Below are 23,348 nucleotides of genomic sequence, written 5' to 3' on the forward strand. Positions count from 1 at the left end.
CTGCCGTATAGCGGGAAAACCCCACAGGACTTGCCGTATACCGGGAACATCCCACAGGACCTGCCGTATACCGGGAACACCCCACAGGACCTGCCATATACCGAGAACACCCCACAGGACCTGCAGTATAACGAGAACACCCCACAGGACCTGCAGTATAACGAGAACACCCCACAGGACCTGCCATATACTGGGAACACCCCACAGGACCTGCCGTATACCGGGAACACTACACAGGACCTGCCGTATACCGGGAAAACCCCACAGGTTCTGCCGTATACCGGGAAAACCCCACAGGTTCTGCCGTATACCGGGAACACCCCACAGGACCTGCCGTATACCGGGAACACCACACAGGACCTGCCGTATACCGGGAAAACCCCACAGGTTCTGCCGTATACCGGGAACACCCCACAGGACCTGCCGTATACCGGGAACACCCCACAGGTTCTGCCGTATACCGGGAACAGGACCTGCCGTATACTGGGAACACACCACAGGACCTGCCGTATACCGAGAACACCCCACAGGACCTGCCATATACCGAGAACACCTCACAGGACCTGGCATTCTTTGTTGCCAAGGAAGACATCACTTTTTTAGGATGTTCCATAAAAGATGTTGGACCCCAAAGCTGCTTTTGACTATTACACGGCCATATAATATGTGTAATATCACTGCTACGTTAGCGGCTGTATCCGCTCTCCTGGCCCGGGTAGGTCACCGTGTGGCCGCTACAAGGACAGAAGGAGCAGAGAGTCCCCGGACTCATCTACTGCAGGGAGCGGCCTGCAGTGCACTCATCCTGCCGCCAGAGGGCAGCACGGCCACCACAGAGGAGGAGCCTCGAGCGCTCTGCTGAGCTGACTGAGCACGGTGCTTGCACTGGTGGCCCCGCCCCGTCTGACAACCGGAGACACCGGCACTGGGGGGGGGGAACAGTCAGTGGTCACCGGGCCGGCAGGAGGACCGGGGGAAGGCAGCTCCTGGACGGAGAGGCCTCAGCGTTACGGGACATGCCGAGGTGAGCGCTGGAGGAGCTGTGTACAGCAGTGCGGACGGGAGGCATAGGGGGTAATGTGGAGTGTCAGGCGGTAATATGGGTGGTATAGGGGGTAATATGGGGTGTCAAGCGGTAAGATGGGGAGATATGGGAGTAATGGGGTAATATAGGGTATAATATGGGGGGCTATTGGGTAATTAGGGTGACACGGGTAATATGTAGTGTCATCGGTGGTATGGGGCCTTATAGGATAATATTTGGTGACATGGGATAATATGGGCTGTCATGGGGGGATTTAGGAGGTAACAGGCAGTAATATGGGCTGTGACATGGGTAATATGAGGTGTTAGATAATATGGGATGTCATGGAGTAATATGGGATATTTCAGGGTAATCTGGGGGGGTCAGGGTGTAATATGGGGTGTTGCGCAATATTAGGTGTTACAGTATAATCTGGGATGTAAGGGTACAATATGGGGTATTATTGTGTAAATTGGGGTTTTATTGTGTAAACTGGGGTGTCAGGGTGTAATTTGGGGTGTATCCTCACCTACTGTATTCTCACCCATCCCTTGTAGATTGTGAGCCCTCGCGGGCAGGGTCCTCACTCCTCCTGTACCAGTTATGACTTGTATTGTTCAAGATTATTGTACTTGTTTTTATTATGTATACCCCTCCTCACTTGTAAAGCGCCATGGAATAAATGGCGCTATAACAATAAATAATAATAATAATAATAATAATATTAGGGTAACCTGGGGTGTATTAGGGTAACCTGGGGTGTGAGGGTGTAATCTGGGTGTCGGAGTAATGTGGGGTGTTATTGGGTAATCGGGGGTGTCGGCGTAATCTGGGGGTGTGATGGTATAGTATGGGTTGTTATTGAGTAACCTAGGGTGTAATATGGGGTGTTATTGGGTAATCTAGCTTGTCAGGGTGTAATATGGGGTAACATGGGGTGTTATTGAGTAATCTGGGGTGTGAGGGTGTAATATGGGGTGTTATTAGGTAATCTAGTTTGTCAGGGTGTAATATGGGGTAACATGGGGTGTTTGAGTAATCTGGGGTGTCAGAGTAATATGGGGTGTTATTGGGTAATCTATGGTGTCAGGGTGTAATATGGGGTGTATTGGGCTAACATGGGGTGTTGGGTAATCGGGTGTCGGAGTAATATGGAGTGGTATTGGGCAATCTAGGGTGTCAGGGTGTATTGGGGTAACATGGGGTGTTATTGAGTAATCTGGGGTGTCACGGTGTAGTCAGGGGTCCCCATGCTGCCAGTGGCAGTCGCTTTGCCCCCTTTATACCTTGCATTATATATAAGGACACTTCTCATACAATTTATAAACAATGTAACAGATCAGAATCAGATTGTAACTAATTGAATTGGTTATAAATTTCGTGAAAACGTCACAATCCACAATTTTCAGGCTTCAGTTTGTTCGAGTCCAGGATAACGCCTTTTTTCTGGACTCTTGAGAATTGGGATGAGGTTAAAAAATAATAAAATCTTATACTGGTCAGTACCGCGGTCACCGCAGCCCCCCCGCATGGTCTCCTCCTCGCTTTTTGCGCTGGTCACATGGGAGCAGTTCATGTTATTGGCATCGATGGCGTACACCGTGTGCGGCCCTGTGAGCGCCGCAAGATGCGACATATGGTGGAAAAGACCAGGCGGGAGCGGCCGTATGGGAACCGCCTGGATAACTCCATTAATGGACCATGGGGCTGATTCATCCTGCCCGGTGATTTTTGGGTTGAAGTACGTTGCGGCAAATTCATTAACCAGCCGGGAGTGTTGCAAAAAAAAAAAAAAAAAAATAGTCAGTATTTGCAACAGTTTTACTCCAATTCTCTGGGACAAACTGCTTGATGAATCAGGTCAAAAGAATAATAGAAAGTTGTTAAACTTTCCTCCTACTACCATATACTAGGCCAATGTACATAAAACTGGGAAACCCCAATATGGGAAAGTCCGAGAGTTTTCATAAAAAGTAACAAATAGAAGCAAATGTGATGAAATAATAAAAAAAAGTCCCCAGCCATTAACAGTCCTAAACCGCTCCAATGATTCCTGCCGGTCAGTGCCAGCAATGACATCACATGGATCCACACAACCGCTGCAGCCAATCAGATTGAGGCTAGTGATTGGCGGCAGCGGTCCTGTGGATGAATGTCTGGGAACCATCGGAGTGGCAGTGCATAATGTTTTTTTTTTTCTTTATTAGAATTTCTGATATTAGTACACTTTTTTAATATACATTTTGGATATTCTCTTTTAATCTTCCTCTTTTCCATCCCCATTATTGGGGAAGGTTCATCGTCCCAGCTGCTGCAGAACCTCAACAGTCTCAGAAGTTGAGCTTCAAGTATGGGGATGCTAAACGATTGTTGTTGCTATTCTCCTTTGCAGATGTATTTATTTCAGATATTACTAGGATTTGGGATGTAGACTATTGCCTGACCCTATAAGATGTATGTCCTGCCTGGGGTATATATGGTGTTGGTCCTGTCTTGCAGTGTGACTGGATATGGAATACAATGACAAGCTGGCCCGGTTCCGTCAGGGTCATCTTAACCCTTTCAATAAGCCAAGAGAGGAAGAAAATCCCCGGGAGGACAGAGAGCAGGAGCCATCCAAGGGTTCGTATTTCAGAAGTGAGATATTAATAAGAGCCTGACCATCTCCAAAATAAGCAAGCATAGCCAGTCCTTCAGGAAGGGCTTGAATATCTAAAATTTACTATATGATAGCAGCAGGTATATTTTGTATATATTTCGTGATTGCTAGCAGCCTGCATTTATTTATTCTTATCTGCAAATCTTTGCATCGGGCCACTATTTAGAGGTTTGTTAACTATCAAATATTATGACATGTAGGACTCTGGTGTATTGTTCACATCATTTGTATGACCCATACTCTTTTGATTGTAATCAGAGTTGTGTATTTTTTAAATGTTTTTAATGGTTTTTGTATGTGTTGGTTTTCAATAAAAAGCATTCTTATATAACACTTCATAAAAAATTATGTTGGTGATCCCCTTCTTTTTTATGCATACACTTTTTCTTTGATTTGTGCAGTCCTTCAGGAAGGGGGACGCACCTAACGCTCAGCGCGCTCCCAGGCTATGTCTGTTCCATAAGTGTCTCGGACTGCAAATATTGAGGGAAATTTACAAACTAAATGTAAAATTTGTATAAAAAAACTGTCTCGCTCACACGTGGCGGTTTTTATGCAATTTTCTTCTCATACGGAAAAAAACGCGGTGTTCTACAATAATAGCAAAATGAATGAGATTTCTAGAATCTCATTCACACGGCGCGTTTGCAGGGCTCCCGTCTGGTGTCCGGAGAATTTATGCACTCATCTCTAGAGATCACCAATTTTGTCTCCCCGATAGGTCTGACACCTTCTAGGGGTCACCAATTTTGTCCCCACCATAGGTCTGACACCTTCTAGGGGTTACCAATTTTGTCCCCACCATGGGTCTGACACCTTCTAGGGGTTACCAATTTTGTCCCCCATGACACCTTTCCTCCTCTTTTTTTTTTTTTTTTTCAGAATCTCCACCAGGATCTCCTCTGCGTGTATCAGAATTCCAGTACACGGAGCGAGTGATGGATTTGGGCGTCTCTGAAGATCACTTCTCCCGGCCGGTGGTGAGCAGGGCACCTTACGTTCTGCAAGGGTGCACCGTTATAAAGCTTATAAATATATCAGACTAGTACACACAACAGGTGCCATATCTGTCTTCCTTTTCGGCTTAAAGGGCCTCTTTCTGGCATCCGACATCCAGCAGTTGAGACAGGCGATTGAGGAGTGTAAACAGGTGATCCTGGAGCTGCCCGAACAGTCGGACAAGCAGAAGGACGCAGTGGTCAGACTCATTCATCTCCGACTCAAGTTGCAGGAGCTGAAGGTAAGCCGTCGTTCTGCTGCTACTTTTCTACAGCTGCATGAAAGATTCTCACCCAGTTACACTGCGCTAGAGCCCACACACTCTTTATGGGCGCATACACTCAGGATGTGGCCACAGATAGATGCACGCCTTGGCATCTGTCCACCAAAGGGACCCATTGTAAAAACAAAACAACTTGTGTATCAAGCCTAAGATACTTAAAATAATTTTAGACAAGAAAAAATACTATAATAAAAAATGCTACGTGTGAACAATCCCTCAAAGTCTACCTTCTCGGCTCCACTATTCACCTTATTTTATTTAAATTTTCCAGGACCCACACGAGGATGAGCCAAATATGCGCATTATATTAGAACATCGATTCTACAAGGAGAAGAGTAAAAGCGTAAAACAAGTGTGTGACAAGTGCAGCACCTTTATATGGGGCCTGATCCAGACCTGGTATACGTGTACAGGTGAGGGAGAATGCTCGGCCACAGTTTATAAGATGCCATTGTTGGATTTTTTTGCATTCGTTAAAAGGTAAATTTACACCAATGATTTGTCCATGTCATGCACACATCGGGGTCACTGATCTTGGTGGCTCTGTTCAAACAAACTAAAGCTGAATGACCCCCTTTTACCTTTAGGGGAGGTGGATGCTGTACTACGTTATGATGTGGGTTTCTGTCCCAGTAGTGATGGCAGGTCCTCCCCCCACTGTCCCAGTAGTGAAGGCATCTCCCTCCCTCTCCCTGCTGTCCCAGCAGTGATGGAAGCCCCCCCCTACTGACATGACATAGAGCCTTCATGTTAGAACCACGTGGGGAACTGATCGTATCTTGTAGTACGCACATCTCGGCCAGCATTCACACTCTCTTCTTTTTGCAGGTTGTTACTATCGTTGTCATAGCAAATGTCTGAACCTCATTACCAAACCCTGTGTCAGATCAAAAGTCAGTCATCAGTCCGAGTACGAGTTAACCATTTGCCCAGAGACGGGACTGGACAGTCAGGATTACCGCTGTGCCGAGTGCAGGGCGCCCATCTCACTGCGTAAGTACAGGTCCATCACAAAGCCAAAACGTGCTGTCTGTTCTTAGTATGTTCCAGAGCCCCAATCTCACAATCACCGGGGGGTCCCAGCAGCAGTAGAACCGCCAGCGAGCAGCAAGTTATCCCCTGTCCTGAGGATACGGGATAACTTCTGATTTGTGGAATGACCCTTTAAAGGGCCAGACACCACAGCATTAAACACAGATTTTTCCCATGCACATGCATTTCTCCGAATACAGCACCCATCGCATGTAATCAGCAATGACGGAGAAGCATTGTTCTGTTAGGACTGATGGAATATATTTCCTTTGGTCATTACTTGCCAGCAGATCGGCGACAGTTTAACGACCAACGGACATTCCGTGCGCACAGAACAATCGTTAACATTGCTGATCATTAAGTTCTCGGCAGCACATGTCCTGTTACACGGGACAATGTGCTGCCGATAATGATTTTTGTTAAGCTGAAAGGACGGTGTAGGACATGGGAGTTCTATCAATTTTCATCTCCTTTCTCACCTGTCCCGCACTATTTTGCATACTTACAAACTAAGCAATCATCCGTACGACAGCTACCTAAAAAAAACATGCAGACGTGAGTCAACAGAGCTTTATTTCTATAGGAGTGGATAAGTGGCTGCCAGACAGCTTTGGCACCACTCTTCCCCTGGATTTTGCCAGTTAAGCTCTTGGCTATGTAAGTGTTAGGGTTTTATGAATGGCACCGCAGCTTCTTCAGCACCTCTTCGTTCCGTGCAGTATAATGGGCACCAGGCCCGCTGTAAACATCAGTATTCTGGCTTTGCATTTACTTTTGTCTGATGTTCCTGTTACAGGGACCGTCCCCAGCGAGGCCCGGCAGTGCGATTACACTGGGCAGTATTATTGCAGCAATTGCCACTGGAATGATCTGGCCGTCATCCCAGCCCGCGTTATTCACAACTGGGACTTTGAACCACGTAAGGTAGGCATGGATTGCATCTCTAGCACATCATCGCTTGGATCGGTCATATTCCCATTATTAAGAAAAAAAAATGGCAGAAGATGCCATAGACGATAGTGTATGCCACTAAATTTTGGGGATTCTATAGGGATAGACCCAAAATAACAAGATATCCCTGGGGGTCCAGCTGTCGTCTGTTGTGACCACCAGCCACCCTGACCCCCATCGAGCAGGGAACAATAGCCAAGCGAAATCGTGGCCAAATCTGATCTTTGTTCATGCAATCTCCACCGCAGGTGTCCCGCTGCAGCATGCGTTACCTGGCCTTGATGGTGGGACGTCCGGTGCTGAGGCTGCGGGAAATTAACCCTTTGCTGTTTAACTACGTCGAAGAGCTGGTAGAGATTCGGGTAAGAGCTGAGCAGACCCTTAATACTTTCTGCTATATCCAGGCTTACATTATGGATCAGTAGTAATTTCGAGCAAATTATTACCGCATTTTGCTGTTTTTTTTTTTTATGCACAATTCTTTCTATATGAATTGGGATCAATAGTAGTAGTAATAGTAATTGCTTTTTTTTTCTGCCATCTTGTCCCCTGCGTAGAAGCTACGTCAGGATATCCTCCTCATGAAGCCGTACTTCATCACTTGTAAAGAAGCGATGGAGGCACGATTGCTGCTACAGGTCAGGATGTCAGTTACGGTAACATTGTACCGTGTGATTGTATTTTATTTTCTTTTTCATGCTGTCTTCTTCTTCCAGCTCCAGGATCGGCAGCATTTTGTGGAGAACAATGACATGTATTCCCTGCAGGATCTTCTGGATGTCATCAGCGGACGGCTCGGCGCGTCCCTCACAGAGATACACACCATGTTTGCTAAGCACATTAAGCTGGACTGTGAGGTGGGATATTAATGGTGGTCACATATGCACCTGGTTCTCTAGTCTTGTCTATGGGAGTTATGGAAACAAATGATGGAGTGGCAACTTGCACGCTCGGCCTCTGTGCCATACAACTAGTGATTGTGGGGGTCCCAGTAGTCAGACCTGTACCAACATTTGTCATCTATCCTGTCTGCAGGTGAAAATGTTACCACCTTCATAAGGATTTTTTTTTCTTTTTATCGTTCATTTGCTTTTTGAATGCTAAAAGTTTAAGCAGAGTTCCAAATAAGGTTTATTAAAAAATGTACTATTTTTATGCTGCAGATGTTTGCAAGTCCTGTATCTAGCTAATATTACACGGAGGAACACACAGATCTCAAATCCAGCCTGTATTACTGGGAGACACACACAAAGCTCGCATCCAGCCTATATTACTGGGAAAGGCACCCAGACCTCACATCCAGCCTGTATTACAGGGAGAGACACACAGATCTCACATCCAGCCTAAATTACTGGGAGATACACACACAGCTCACATCCAGCCTATATTACTGGGAGAGACACACAGAGCTCACATCCAGCCTATATTACTGGGAGAGACACACATACCTCACATCCAGCCTATATTACTGGGAGAGACACACAGAGCTCACATCCAGCCTATATTACTGGGAGAGACACACATACCTCACATCCAGCCTATATTACTGGGAGAGACACACAGATCTCACATCCAGCCTATATTACCGGGAGAGACACACAGATCTCACATCCAGCCTATATTACTGGGAGAGACACACATACCTCACATCCAGCCTATATTACTGGGAGAGACACACAGATCTCACATCCAGCCTATATTACTGGGAGAGATACACTGAGCTCACATCCAGCCTATATTACTGGGAGAGACACACAGACGTCACATCCAGCCTATATTACAGGGAGAGACACAGACCTCACATCCAGCCTATATTACTGGGAGAGACACACAGACCTCACATCCAGCCTAAATTACTGGGAGAGACACACAGAGCTCACATCCAGCCTAAATTACTAGGAGAGAGACACAGAGCTCACATTCCAGCCTGTATTCCTGGGAGATAGATTCACATTAGAAAACAAATCTGAAACTTGGATGAGCTGCAAACTGCATATCAAGGGGCTTTAAAGTAATGAAAGAATGAATATTGCAGACTGAAACTAAGTTCAATTTTATTAACTAAACACTAACATGTGAAAATCATTTGTTTCATGTCAATGGCGTCCATAGCCTTTAAAGTCAACCTGTCCACTTACACTGGGTGATTATTCATTTCTAGTATAGATGGGATGCTGCCGTGTCGGGTTGCCTGACATTGTAGTACATGGTAATACCTTGTATGTGTCTGATTTATAAGTCACCCCTGGTACTCCCACCTATCACGAGAACGGGGTCCTGTGTCTCCAGTTTCAATGGATCAGTAGTCAAGCTGCTACATTCAAAGTCTATATGACTTTGAATGTTACCTTGGGGTGCTTCCTTAGGGCCGCTGTAAGGATGGGTGTTGGGTGGGTCTTTAGTAAACCTGGCTATTGCATAGCAAAATAAATCAGTTTGTCTTTGCCCTGGAGCCAGTGAAGATCTGGTCTGTGTAGGTAAAGGTTTGGTCATGTTTATGATGTGATCTTTACATTTGCAGCGCTGCCAGGCTAAGGGCTTCGTGTGTGAACTGTGCAAGGAAGGAGACATTTTATTCCCATTTGACAGCCACACATCTGTGTGCCAGGACTGTGCCGCCGTCTTCCACAGGTGAGATCCTTTATATGTCTCTGCATTATACTGATCTGTCATATTTACATTAAACACCCGGACAAATATTTCCTTTTACGCCCCCGTTGATTCAGATTTATGATTAGTTGGCCATATTTAGTCCCTATAGTTTTCGGACTGTGTGGCCGCTGGTGTACAGTGCTGTGCAAATTAATTGGGACTAAGCATTTTTTAAGTTAAATCGTAAGTTGGTCAGTGATTCAAACCAGTTTTAATATATAATAAATAAATCTTGGTCAACTTGCCAGTGGAAAAAGGTAATTTTCAGAATTAGTATGTAACAGTGCATTATAACATTTAATTTTACTCTGTCGCCTCATTGGGGGACACAGGACCATGGGTGTTATGCTGCTGTCTACTAGGAGGCGACACTATGCATAATCTGAAAAAGATTAACTGTGGCTCCTCCTGTGCAGTATACACCCCTGGACGGCATCAGCCTTCTCCATTGTTTGCTTAGTGTCGCATAGGAGGCACACCTAAAAGATTTTTACTCCGTTTTTTTCCGACGGGATAACAGATGAAGAAAAGAGGGTCTCCTGTGAGACTCCCGGCATGGCTCCTTCCTCGGCCCCCTATTATTGGGTGCCCAGTTGAAGTAGAGATGGCTATTCCCCATGTTGCTCCTTCCCCAGTCCCTCGGGTGCTGGTTCGAAGTCGAGACCCCCCCCCCCCCCCCCTTCCCCAATTCCTTTTGGTTTCTGGGTTGAGGTCGAGGCGAGGATAAAGGCCCCTGAAGGTGACAACACCCTCCCTATGCCCCTCTGGGGGTATTAGGTTGAGACACCTCAGGTAGGGCCTGTACAGGCAGCATTCTACAGCTTCCAGCAATGGGCCAGCACACTGCGCCTGCATCCAGGGACCCCAGCCCAGCTGCGGGCTCCTGTTGGGGCCGGGGGGAGTGCAGGCAGGCATGGCACATACAGACACAGGGCTCCCTGCGTCCCTGTCTCTGCGGCAGCACCAGCTCTATACTGCCTCAGGGAGACCCCTACTGGGCTCCCCCTTCCGCTTATAGCCCCACCGCCATCCTGCCTTTAACCCCTTCATGACCCAGCCTATTTTGGCCTTAATGACCTTGCCGTTTTTTGCAATTCTGACCAGTGTCCCTTTATGAGGTAATAACTCGGGAACGCTTCAACGGATCGTAGCGATTCTGAGATTGTTTTTTCGTGACATATTGGGCTTCATGTTAGTGGTAAATTTAGGTCGATAATTTCTGCGTTTATTTGTGAAAAAAATGGAAATTTGGCGAAAATTTTGAAAATTTAGCAATTTTCACATTTTGAATTTTTATTCTGTTAAACCAGAGAGTTATGTGACACAAAATAGTTAATAAATAACTTTTCCCACATGTCTACTTTACATCAGCACAATTTTGGAAACAACATTTTTTTTTGCTAGGAAGTTATAAGGGTTAAAATTTGACCAGTGATTTCTCATTTTTACAACAAAATTTACAAAACCATTTTTTTTAGGGACCACCTCACATTTGAAGTCAATTTGAGGGTTCTATATGGCTGAAAATACCCAAAAGTGACACCATTCTAAAAACTGCACCCCTCAAGGTGCTCAAAACCACATTCAAGAAGTTTATTAACCCTTCAGGTGTTTCACAGCAGCAGAAGCAACATGGAAGGAAAAAATGAACATTTAACTTTTTAGTCACAAAAATGATCTTTTAGCAACAATTTTTTTATTTTCCCAAGGGTAAAAGGAGAAACTGGACCACGAAAGTTGTTGTCCAATTTGTTCTGAGTACGCTGATACCTCATATGTGGGGGTAAACCACTGTTTAGGCGCACGGCAGAACTCGGAAGGGAAGGAGCGCCATTTGACTTTTTGAATGAAAAATTGGCTCCAATCTTTAGCGGACACCATGTCGCGTTTGGAGAGCCCCCGTGTGCCTAAACATTGGAGCTCCCCCACAAGTGACCCCATTTTGGAAACTAGACACCCCAAGGAACTTATCTAGATGCGTAGTGAGCACTTTAAACCCTCAGGTGCTTCACAAATTGATCCGTAAAAATGAAAAAGTACTTTTTTTTCACAAAAAAATTCTTTTAGCCTCAATTTTTTAATTTTCACATGGGCGACAGGATAAAATGGATCCTAAAATTTGTTGGGCTATTTCTCCTGAGTACGCCGATACCTCATATGTGGGGGTAAACCACTGTTTGGGCGCATGGCAAGGCTCGGAAGGGAAGGCGCGCCATTTGACTTTTTGAATGGAAAAGTAGCTCCAATCGTTAGCGGACACCATGTCGCGTTTGGAGAGCCCCTGTGTGCCTAAACATTGGAGCTCCCCCACAAGTGACCCCATTTTGGAAACTAGACCCCCCAAGGAACTTATCTAGATGCATAGTGAGCACTTTAAACCAACAAGTGCTTCACAGAAGTTTATAACGCAGAGCCGTGAAAATAAAAAATAATTTTTCTTTCCTCAAAAATGATTTTTAGCCCAGAATTTTTTATTTTCCCAAGGGTAACAGGAGAAATTGGACCCCAAATGTTGTTGTCCAGTTTGTCCTGAGTACGATGATACCCCATATGTGGGGGTAAACCACTGTTTGGGTGCACGGCAGGGCTTGGAAGGGAAGGCACGCCATTTGGCTTTTTGAATGGAAAATTAGCTCCAATCATTAGCGGACACCATGTCGCGTTTGGAGAGCCCCTGTGTGCCTAAACATTGGAGCTTCCCCATAAGTGACCCCATTTTGGAAGCTAGACCTCCCAAGGAACTAATCTAGATGTGTGGTGAGCACTTTGAACCCCCAAGTGCTTCACAGAAGTTTATAACGCAGAGCCATGAAAATAAAAAATAATTTTTATTTTCTAAAAAAATTTTTTTTAGCCCTGAATTTTTTATTTTCCCAAGGGTAACAGGGGAAATTTGACCCCAATAGTTGTTGTCCAGTTTCTCCTGAGTACGCTGATACCCCATATGTGGGGGTAAACCACTGTTTGGGCACATGCCGGAGCTCGGAAGTGAAGTAGTGACGTTTTGAAATGCAGACTTTGATGGAATGCTCTGCGGGCATCACGTTGCGTTTGCAGAGCCCCTGATGTGCCTAAACAGTAGAAACTCCCCACAAGTGACCCCATTTTGGAAACTAAACCCCCAAGGGAACTTATCTAGATGTGTGGTGAGCACTTTGAACCCCCAAGTGCTTCACAGAAGTTTATAACGCAAAGCCGTGAAAATAAAAAATCATTTTTCTTTCCTCAAAAATAATTTTTTAGCCCGCAATTTTTTATTTTCCCAAGGGTTACAGGAGAAATTGGACCCCAAAAGTTGTTGATCAGTTTCTCCTGAGTACGCTGGTACCCCATATGTGGGGGTAAAGCACTGTTTGGGCACACGTCGGGGCTCAGAAGGGAGAGAGCACCATTTTACTTTTTCAACGCAAGATTGGCTGGAATCAATGGTGGCGCCGTGTCGCGTTTGGAGACCCCCTGATGTGCCTAAAAAGTGGAAACCCCTCAATTCTAACTCCAACACTAACCCCAACACACCCCTAACTCTAATCCCAACCCTAACCACAACCCTAACCCCAACACACCCCTAACCCTAGTCTTACCTCTAATTCCAACCCTAAGGCTGTGTGCTCACGTTGCGGATTTGTGTGGATTTTTCCGCAGTTTTTGAAAAATCTGCAGGTAAAACGCACTGCGCTTTACCTGCGGATTTACCACGGATTTCCAGTGTTTTTTTGTGTGGATTTCACTTGCGGATTCCTATTATGGAGCAGGTGTAAAACGCTGCGGAATTGCACAAAGAATTGACATGCTGCGGAAAATACAACGCAGCGTTTCCGCGCTGTATTTTCCGCACCATGGGCACAGCGGATTTGGTTTTCCATAGGTTTACGTGGTACTGTAAACGTGATGGAAAACTGATACGAATCCGCAGCGACCAATCCGCTGCGGATCCGCAGCCAAATCCGCACCGTGTGCACATAGCCTAATTCTAACCCTAATTCTAACCCTAAGTGCAACCCTAGCCCTAAGTGCAACCCTAGCCCTAAGTGCAACCCTAAGTGCAACCCTAAGTGCAACCCTACCCCTAAGTGCAACCCTAAGTGCAACCCTACCCCTAACCGTACCCCTAACCGTACCCCTAACCCTAATGGAACAACAAAAATAATTATATTTTCTGTATTTTATTATTGTCCCTACCTATGGGGGTGATAAAGGGGGTGATTTATTTACTATTTTTTATATTTTGATCGCTGTGATAGAACTTATCACAGCGACCAAAATGTGCAGGAACGAATCTGCCGGCTGGCTGATTCGGCGGGCACACTGCGCATGCGCCCGCCATTTTCCAAGATGACGGCGCCCATGAAGCAGACGGCTGGACACCGGGAGGGACATCGGAGCTAGGTAAGTATGGGGGGGTGGGACCGGAACACGGGGGGGGGGGGGGATCGGAGGACCTGGGGAGCGGACAGGAGGACCGGGGGAGCCGACAGGAGGGAGGAGGGGAGCTGAACGGAGATCGGGGCAAAAAGGACGACTGGGGGGGCGATCGGTGGGGTGGGGTGGGGGCAGATCGGGGTCTCCAGCCATGGCAGATGCTATTGCAGCATCGGCCATGGCTGGATTGTAAAATTTCACCATTTTCATAGGTGAAATATTACAAATCGCTCTGATTGGCAGTTTCACTTTCAACAGCCAATCAGAGCGATCGTAGCCACGGGGGGGTGAAGCCACCCTCCCTGGGCTGAAGTACCACTCCCCCTGTCCCTGCAGATCGGGTGATATGGGAGTTAACCCTTTCACCCGATCTGCAGGGACGCGATCATTCTGTGACACAGCATATGCGTCACAGGTCGGATTGGCACCGACTTTCATGACGCATACGCTGTGTCACAGGTCGGGAAGGGGTTAAATCCGGAGGGGTCCGATTCAGATCCGACCCCCTCCCGGACTTTCGCGCCGGCCTGGAGCCCTTCTGGGCCTCAGGCATCTAATTTAGGCCCCGGCTTTGGCCTAGCTGAAGCTGCTGCCTCCTCTCCGCCCCCTGGCCCGCCCCCCGGATGACAAATATGACACTCTACAGTGTCATAAAGGGGGTGGATCGAGACAGAAAGGGCGCGTTTTTACACAGCCTTGCCACCTTTTTCCAGCTCTCCGCCCCCTTCTCCTTTCCTCTCTGTCTCAGCAGCCATTTTCGGCTGCAGATTAACCCTGCATCTCCCGGTGTGCAGGACCAGGACCAGGCAGCCAGTCTCCGGGGGGCACAGGACTGTGGATCTTGGGCGCTGGACCTAGGGGCACACTGGTGGGGTAAGATCACAGCTGGGTTTTTTACTCAGCTGTGAATCCATATTACCTATAAGGCTCCCCTATAGGTTTCTCTACCCCTGTAAGGTCCTCTGCTGGCAGCACTTCTGCACTCTGTGCACTATGCCGGGCTCAAGGTCCAAGAGAACCAGGCAGAACTGCTATTATGCATTCTGCACAGCCTGCGGGACCGCTCTCCCCAGTAGTAGCACATACCCGCATTGTCAGAACTGTATACAAACTAATGTGTCGAAGCCCCTGCCAATGCCTCGGTGTCTAATGCCACGCCGGAATGGGCTACTCAGATATCGCAATCTTTGATGCAGGTCTATAGATAACCTAACCTCCACATTGCTTCAGGCTCTGCAGGGTCATGCCCCGGCTATGACCGTTACCCAGCAAAGGGAGAGCTTGACTCAGGAACAAGATGACCCTGGCACATCCACGTCTAGTTCAGGACGCAAGCGGACCCATAGATCAAGTCCATCTGCGTCATCCCATAGCACACGGTCATCCCCCTCTAGGGAGAGACACCGTAGCTCCAGGTCATCTAGACCGTCCCATTCCAGGGACAGACAATGCAGATCTCCGCAATCCCCGACCAGAGAAGGCCTTCTCCCTGGCTCACTCAGCAGGGGACGCCTCAGTGATACACAGGACTCGGAAGGCATCTGCGACTCTGACTCAGACAGAGAAACGGAGGGGTCCCTGATCCCAATCCCTCCTAGCAATACAGCGCTAGTTGAGGACATAATTTCATCCATCCATCGGGTGCTGGACATTTCTGATCCGCCACCAGAGGCCCCAGAACATAAGATTTCCTTTGAAGGACCTCTGAAGCCGCCTAAGGTTTTCTCTAACCACCCAGAGTTTAAGGCGATCCTTAAAAAGCAGCTCTCACAGCCTGAGAAAAAATTCGCTAATCGCAAATATCTGGAGGCGAGGTACCCCTTCCCACAGAAGGACACCAAGGAATGGACAGATCCACCTGAAGTGGACCCCCCAGTCTCTAGGCTAGCAGCACAGACCCTCCTTTCACTGCCAGATAGCTCAACCCTCAGGGACGCAGCAGACCGGCAGGTAGAACGCATGGCTCGTTCAATTTCCGAGGCAGCAGGGGCATCCCTGGCTCCCGCGTTCGCCTCAGTTTGGGCTGCCAAGGCCATTCTGGCCTGGGCAAAGAATTTACAAGCTCTCCAAGCATCCGCTCCTGAGCTGTCGGACCAAGCGGTTCAAATAGCAGTTGTAGCAGACTACATGCTCCATGCAGCTCTGGATTCAGCAAGGGGAGTAGCGGGGATAGCATCAAATGCCATCACGATTCGGCGTATCCTCTGGCTGCGGGAATGGAAAGCGGACGCAGCCTCAAAGAAGTCCCTCACGCACCTCCCCTACCTCAGTGGGAGACTTTTCGGTGAACAGTTGGACACTATGATATCCAACGCCACCTGGGGTAAGAGTACTTCTCTTCCCCAACTGAAACCTAAACGCACTTACAAGAAGCGTAACCAAACTCGATTCCGATCCTTTCGGAATTCCTCCGGTTGGTCCGTCTCGCGTCCAGCACAAAATCGTAACCGTTCCCCACGCAGGGACAACTCACGATCGACGCAAAGGTCGGACAAGACCTGGCAGTCAAAAGCAGGCCAGCCTAAGCCCAGAGGAGGAAAATCTCAGACTTTCTCCTCATCATGACTCACGGACTCCGGAAGACACCACACCAGTAGGCGGCCGACTTTTGCGCTTTCATCAAGTCTGGCTGCCTATTACAGAAGACAGGTGGGTCATGGAACTAGTGTCTTCCGGATACAAAATAGACTTAACCTCCAACCCACCGGACCGATTCTTCCTCCCTGTCCCCCTAAAACCGCCAGCCAAGGCTCGTGCCTACCACCAAGCGGTCTCCTCGCTTTTTCAAGCAGGAGTCATAGTACCGGTACCCACGACCGACCGCTTCCGAGGGTTCTACTCCAATCTGTTCGTAGTTCCCAAGAAAGGAGGCAGCGTACGGCCCATACTAGACCTATAACAGCTCAACAAATATGTACGGGTCCGTCATTTCCGCATGGAGTCCCTTCGGTCCATCATTGCGTCCATGGAGAAGGGAGAATATCTCGCCTCCATAGACATACAAGACGCATACCTGCATATACCCATTGCACCTGCCTATCAGAGGTTTCTCAGGTTTGCAATAGGCCAGGACCACTACCAATTCGTGGCTCTCCCTTTCGGACTCGCCACGGCTCCCAGAGTGTTCACCAAGGTCATGGCAGCCACCATGGACGTCCTGCACTCCAGAGGCATAGTAGTCGTTCCATACCTGGACGATCTACTCATCAAGGCTCCCACCTTCAAGGACTGCGAGCTCAGCGTCTCAATCACAACCGATACTCTCAGTCGCATGGGCTGGTTAATCAGCCTACAAAAGTCATCACAAACCCCGAGTCAGTCCCTGACCTTCCTGGGAATGTTATTCAACACCTCCAGGGGTCTAGTGCTCCTTCCCAAGGACAAGGCACTGGCTCTCCGACTAGCAGTTTGCACCCTCCTCCGCAAACCCCCTCAATCTCTCCGGTTTGCCATGAGAGTCCTCGGCAAGATGGCAGCAGCAATAGAAGCTGTCCCATTTGCCCAGTTTCACCTCAGACCTCTCCAACTAGCCATTCTCAAGTCCTGGGACAGGAATCCCTTTTCTCTCGACAGGGAGTTCCAGCTAACGTCGTCAACCAGGAGGTCCCTGCACTGGTGGCTCAAGCCAACTTCGCTAGCAAAGGGGAAAATCCTTTCTCACAGGTCAATGGAAGGTTCTGACCACCGACGCGAGCCTGACGGGTTGGGGTGCGGTGCACCTACACCACAGGGCACAGGGCAAGTGGTCCCCAGTGGAAGCGACCATGCCCATCAACATCCTGGAAATTCGTGCCATCCTTCTGGCATTGAGGGCCTACCATCACTTACTGGCAGCCTCTCACATCAGAATACAGTCGGACAATGCCACGGCTTTGGCATATGTGAATCACCAAGGGGGGACCCGCAGTACCCAGGCGATGCGAGAAGTGTCACACATCCTCCGCTGGGCGGAGGACACAGGGTCGGTTCTTTCGGCGGTCCACATTCCGGGTGTGGACAACTGGGAAGCAGACTTCCTCAGCCGACAAGGAATAGACTCGGGAGAGTGGTCTCTCCATCCCGAAATTTTTCAACAGATCTGTCTCCGCTGGGGGACCCCGGATGTGGACCTAATGGCATCCCACTTCAATGCCAAGGTCTCCAACTTCATGGCCAGAACACACGATCCGCGGTCGCTCGGAGCAGACGCTCTGGTTCAGGACTGGACTCAGTTCCAGCTTCTGTATATTTTTCCACCTCTCCCCCTGATATCCAGAGTGGTGAGGAAGATCAAACAAGAGGGAGTTCCAACCATCCTAATTGCACCGGACTGGCCCAAACGCACATGGTACGCCGACATCGTACAACTCACAGCAGACGCCCCCTGGCGTCTCCCCGACCGCCACGATCTTCTATCACAAGGCCCGTTCTACCACCAGAACTCAGGGGCTCTCAATTTGACGGCGTGGCCCTTGAGACCTGGGTTCTAACCCAGGCAGGGCTCTCGACGGACGTCATTGGAACCATGATCAGAGCACGGAAACCAGCCTCTGCCAAGATTTATTACCGTACCTGGAAAGCTTTCTTTACCTGGTGCGAATCTCGTGGCCAGATCCCACTCCCTTATTCCCTACCCAAAGTACTTGGTTTTCTCCAATCGGGTCTGGAGGCCAGGCTGTCATTGGGCTCGCTTAAGAGCCAGATGTCATCCCTCTCAGTGCTTTTTCAAAGGCGCATTGCTACCAAGCCGCAAGTAAGGACTTTCCTTCAGGGGGTTTCTCGATTGGTTCCCCCCTACAGACTACCACTAGAAACGTGGGACCTCAACCTGGTCCTGACAGCATTGCAGGAACCACCCTTCGAACCCCTTAAGGAGGTCCCGCTCCGCCTTCTTTCCCAGAAGGTGGTTTTCCTGGTGGCAATCACCTCGCTATGCAGGGTGTCTGAACTGACAGCACTCTCCTGCAGACGGCCCTTCCTGGCTTTTCACCAGGACAAAGTAGTTCTTCGTACGGTCCCATCCTTCCTTCCGAACGTTGTGTCCGACTTCCACCTCAATGAGGAAATTTCACTACCATCCCTTTGTCCGGTTCCGGTTTATAGAGCGGAGAAGGCTCTGCATACGCTTGACCTTGTCAGGGCATTGCCTATATACGTGTCTAGGACTGCGTCCTTCCGGAGGTCTGATTCTCTTTTCCTCCTTCCGGAAGGCGGCCACAAGGGTCTGCCAGCTTCCAAAGCTACCCTTGCCAGGTGGATCAAATCCACCATACAAGAGGCCTACCGCCTTAAGAATTCTCCTCTTCCAGCCGGTATTACGGCACACTCTACACGGGCGGTAGGGGCCTCCTGGGCCATTCGGCACCAGGCTTCGGCACAACAAGTGTGTAAGGCGGCCACTTGGACTAGCTTACACACGTTTACTAAACACTACAGGGTTCATACCCAGTCCTCAGCGGACGCGAGCCTGGGTAGATGTGTCCTGCAGGCGGCGGTGCCCTAAGTATAGGGGCCTGTCTGCACAATATTCGTCCATTGCTTCCCACCCAGGGACTGCTTTAGGACGTCCCATGGTCCTGTGTCCCCCAATGAGGCGACAGAGTAAAGGAGATTTTTGTGTACTCACCGTAAAATCTCTTTCTCTTAGCCTCTAATTGGGGGACACAGCTCCCACCCTGTTGCCCTTTCCGGGCCGTTGTAACTGTTGAGTTCTCATATTGTTTTCTTGAGCTCATACATAGTTGCCTTCTTACAGGCATAATTATGTTATTCATGTTACATAGTTGCCTTCTTACAGGCCTAATTATGTTATTCATGTTACGTTCCTCCTACTGCTTTTGCACAAAACTTCCTCCTAGTGGACAGCAGCATAACACCCATGGTCCTGTGTCCCCCAATTAGAGGCTAAGAGAAAGAGATTTTACGGTGAGTACACAAAAATCTCTTTTTGCTTTGTCCCAATTAATTTGCACAGTACTGTAACTTTGCCTTCTGATATCAATGTCTGCACAGTTCCTGTGACTATATTTTATGCAGAGGTGACTTTTATATTCTGTATTTTATTTTATTTTTTTCTTGCTAATTTTTCTTTTCCAGGGATTGCTATTATGACAACTCAACAAGCTGCCCCCGATGTATGAGGCTGAATCTCCGAAAACAGACACAGGAGCCTGGAGAGGATAAATGGCAGCAGTGAGAGAGAGACCCTCACGCTTGGGACAACTATGTACAGACAGAAGTGGCACAAAACTTTGAAAAGAACCATCTTAACACCCTTGGATAAGAAGACGCTAAAACAAGATATTCCAGACTAATGGCGACCATCCCCGTAGAGACGTCTTTATAATTCCTGTATACAGGCATCACTTGTAGGGAGGCTCGATATATAGGACTCGGTCCTATGGTTTCTTTTTCATGCTGTTCCATGCAGGCACTGCCATGGACAACGCAGGTATATTACTACCCTACAGATCTTTCCAGCCTACTGTATATAAAATGTACAGCCTCTGGCATCTCTAATAGGATTATTCAGTGCCTCGCTAAAGGTACCATTACACTAAACGACTTACCAACGATCACGACCAGCGATACGACCTGGCCGTGATCGTTGGTAAGTCGTTGTGTGGTCGCTGGGGAGCTGTCACACAGACAGCTCTCTCCAGCGACCAACGATCAGGGGAACGACTTCGGCATCGTTGAAACTGTCTTCAACGATGCCGAAGTCCCCCTGCAGCACCCGGGTAACCAGGGTAAACATCGGGTTACTAAATGCAGGGCCGCGCTTTGTAACCCGATATTTACCCTGGTTACCATTGTAAAAGTAAAAAAAAAAAAACACTACATACTCACATTTCGATGTCTGTCACGTCCCCCGACTTCAGCTTCCCGCACTGACTGTCAGTGCCGGCCGTAAAGCAGAGCACAGCGGTGACGAGTATGTAGAGTTTTTTTTTTTTTTTACTTTTACAATGGTAACCAGGGTAAATATCGGGTTACTAAGTGCGGCCCTGCGCTTAGTAACACGATGTTTACCCTGGTTACAAGTGAACACATCGCTGGATCGGCGTCACACACGCCGATCCAGCGATGACAGCGGGTGATCAGCGACCAAATAAAGGTCCTGATCATTCCCTACGACCAACGATCTCCCAGCAGGGGCCTGATCGTTGGTCGCTGTCACACATAACGAGATCGTTAGCGGGATCGTTGCTACGTCACCAAAAAGCGTGACGTTGCAACGATATCATTAACGAAATCGTTATGTGTGAAGGTACCTCAAGTCTCTTCTCACTAAGGTGCTGGGGTATTTTTCTTCTCTTATCCTGCACTTTAATTTTGCACGTTTTAAAAAGCCCTATGGGTTGATTCAGAAAGGGTTAATGCTGTGAACTTTCGCTCTTCACACCATTGGACTTTGGGGAGGAAGGGGAAAAACACGTGCAAAAATGCATGTCAGGGGGGTCCATACTTTACCGTATGGTGTTAACAGACCAGTTTAGTAAAAGCAGGGGTCTGGATATGACATCTGGAATATCAGCAAGTTATATGCTGGCCTGATCGTGGCGAGTATTAGATACTCATTTTATCCTCAAACCACTCAATCACTGCAAAACAAGTGGGATCCAAAAAAAAAAAAAAAAAGACCTGTAACCTGGGAGGGGGAGCCAGAGGAACATTATTATTTATTAAGATAATTATTGCTATTATTTATCCCCTTGTATATATAAAAAATGATTTTTGTCAATAAAATTGATGCTACTCAACACAGTTGCTGCTTTTCTTTAGAGTAATTATCAACCAATAACCAAAAAAATGATCACATTCTTTAGACACTAATCCATTTCTCATTACTACATGGTGGCAAAAAAAAAAAAAAATCCACTTCGCTTTCAATAGGCTTATTAAAAAAAACCAAAATCTCTGATTTGCAACAAACCTTAGATCCTTGAGTCACGTGTTACCCTTTTTTGCTCTCAAGACCCATTTTAGACAAGCCGATAATCCGGAAATTTTTTTAACTCTGATTGTGTAAACATACCGGCTATCACCGGATAAATGAGAAAACCTCTGGTTTGGCTGGTGTTTGGATTATATTAATGCCGGCATTAAAAATCATTATTAAGGCTCATTCAGACGTCCGTACAAATCGGTCTGATATCGGACCACTAATGCACGGACTGGCCACGGGTGTGACGGCTTCATGTATTTTTATGAGGCTGTCCCTCTCTGGTCAGGAGAGCTGTTGCCAGTCCATGCAGTTCGATCTCGGACCAATTTGCATGAATGAACCTTTTTTGACAGCACATCGTCTTGTGTATACAGGTAATGTGCTGCTGAGAGCGATGAGATTCTATGTGGCGGCCCTCATCGGCTGCACCCAACGTTTGTTCGAGCGCAGTAATTAAAACGACCCTTGGCTTATAATATTGTGTTGCTTTTCAGTGCAAAATCTGTGGGTGGTGCAAAAAAAAGTCAAAGTTATAGTTTTACTCTCTTACTGAAGTTACTGTATTAGGAAGTTGTATCATCACTGTGGTTTTACAAACCAGGAACTAAAGCGTTACCTAAGGCTACTTTCACACTAGTGTCGTGCACTGCACGTCGCTATGCGACGTTGCGGCGCACCGACGCTAGCAGTGAAAGCACTGCACAACGGGGGCAGCGGATGCTGTTTTTCAACGCATCCGCTACCCCATTGTGAGGTGCGGGGAGGCGGGGGCGGAGTTCCGGACGCGCATGCGCGATCGGGAATGCTGCAGACGACGCACCAAAAAACGTTACATGCAACGTTTTTTGGTGGCGACGGTTAGACGCAACCGTCACAAGACGGTTGCGACGTGTGGCAATGCATCGCTAATGCAAGTCAATGGAGAAAAAACGCATCCTGCAAGCACTTTTGCAGGATGCGTTTTTTCTACAAAATGACGCATAGTGACGTGCAGTGCACGACGCTAGTGTGAAAGTAGCCTTACAGGAACTTTTCATAGTAGTCTCAGGATTGGATATTTGCAGCTCAACCCAGTGAATCGGGCCAACATGAACGGATCTGGGAACTGGGGCAGAAAGAATTTTACTTTATTCCAAACTTCATGCGTAGCATCTGCATTCAGTGAAGACAGACTTTCCCATTACTGAAATAGATGACAGTTGGTGCCCATAACATTCGATGGTGAAAGTTAACTATCGCGTCAGAAGACTTTTCAGAACGTCTGTCGTCCTCCTTCCATAGAAATCTACAAGCACCAACTGTCCTCTCTGAATACGTCAAGTGTCGATTGACATGTTGCAAATTTGGTGTCGATTTTACGCACATAAAATCTGCAGCATTTTATAGCACCAGCAAAGTGAGT

At 47.7% G+C, this 23,348-nt stretch overlaps 1 protein-coding gene across 2 annotated transcripts; it reads left to right on the plus strand.

Moving 5' to 3' along the window:
- Positions 1–817: 817 nt before the first annotated feature.
- Positions 818–21,761, plus strand: DEF8 (differentially expressed in FDCP 8 homolog). Of its 2 annotated transcripts, XR_013221669.1 has the most exons (13): positions 849–1,024; positions 3,524–3,646; positions 4,566–4,663; positions 4,774–4,923; positions 5,237–5,378; positions 5,794–5,958; positions 6,794–6,921; positions 7,197–7,310; positions 7,506–7,586; positions 7,665–7,805; positions 9,470–9,579; positions 20,095–20,747; positions 20,978–21,622. XR_013221669.1 is itself a non-coding variant. In XM_077288473.1 (12 exons), the coding sequence occupies exons 2-12, from the start codon at positions 3,535–3,537 to the stop codon at positions 20,192–20,194; spliced, it is 1,341 nt and encodes a 446-aa protein (XP_077144588.1). In that variant the 5' UTR covers positions 818–1,024; positions 3,524–3,534; the 3' UTR covers positions 20,195–21,761. The 2 variants fall into 2 exon arrangements, 1 of the variants encoding a protein (XP_077144588.1); XM_077288473.1 differs by having other exon boundaries at positions 818–1,024; positions 20,095–21,761.
- Positions 21,762–23,348: the final 1,587 nt, after the last annotated feature.

The sequence above is a fragment of the Ranitomeya variabilis genome, chromosome 2 (assembly GCF_051348905.1).
Source record: "Ranitomeya variabilis isolate aRanVar5 chromosome 2, aRanVar5.hap1, whole genome shotgun sequence".
Classification (NCBI taxonomy): Eukaryota; Metazoa; Chordata; class Amphibia; order Anura; family Dendrobatidae; genus Ranitomeya; species Ranitomeya variabilis.

Coding starts and splice junctions, on each gene's coding strand:
- DEF8 (XM_077288473.1), top strand. CDS start 3,535: ATGGAATACAATGACAAGCTGGCCCGGTTCCGTCAGGGTCATCTTAAC. Junction 3,647..4,565: donor AGAGCAGGAGCCATCCAAGG/GTTCGTATTTCA, acceptor TTTTTTTTTCAG/AATCTCCACCAGGATCTCCT. Junction 6,922..7,196: donor GGGACTTTGAACCACGTAAG/GTAGGCATGGAT, acceptor TCTCCACCGCAG/GTGTCCCGCTGCAGCATGCG.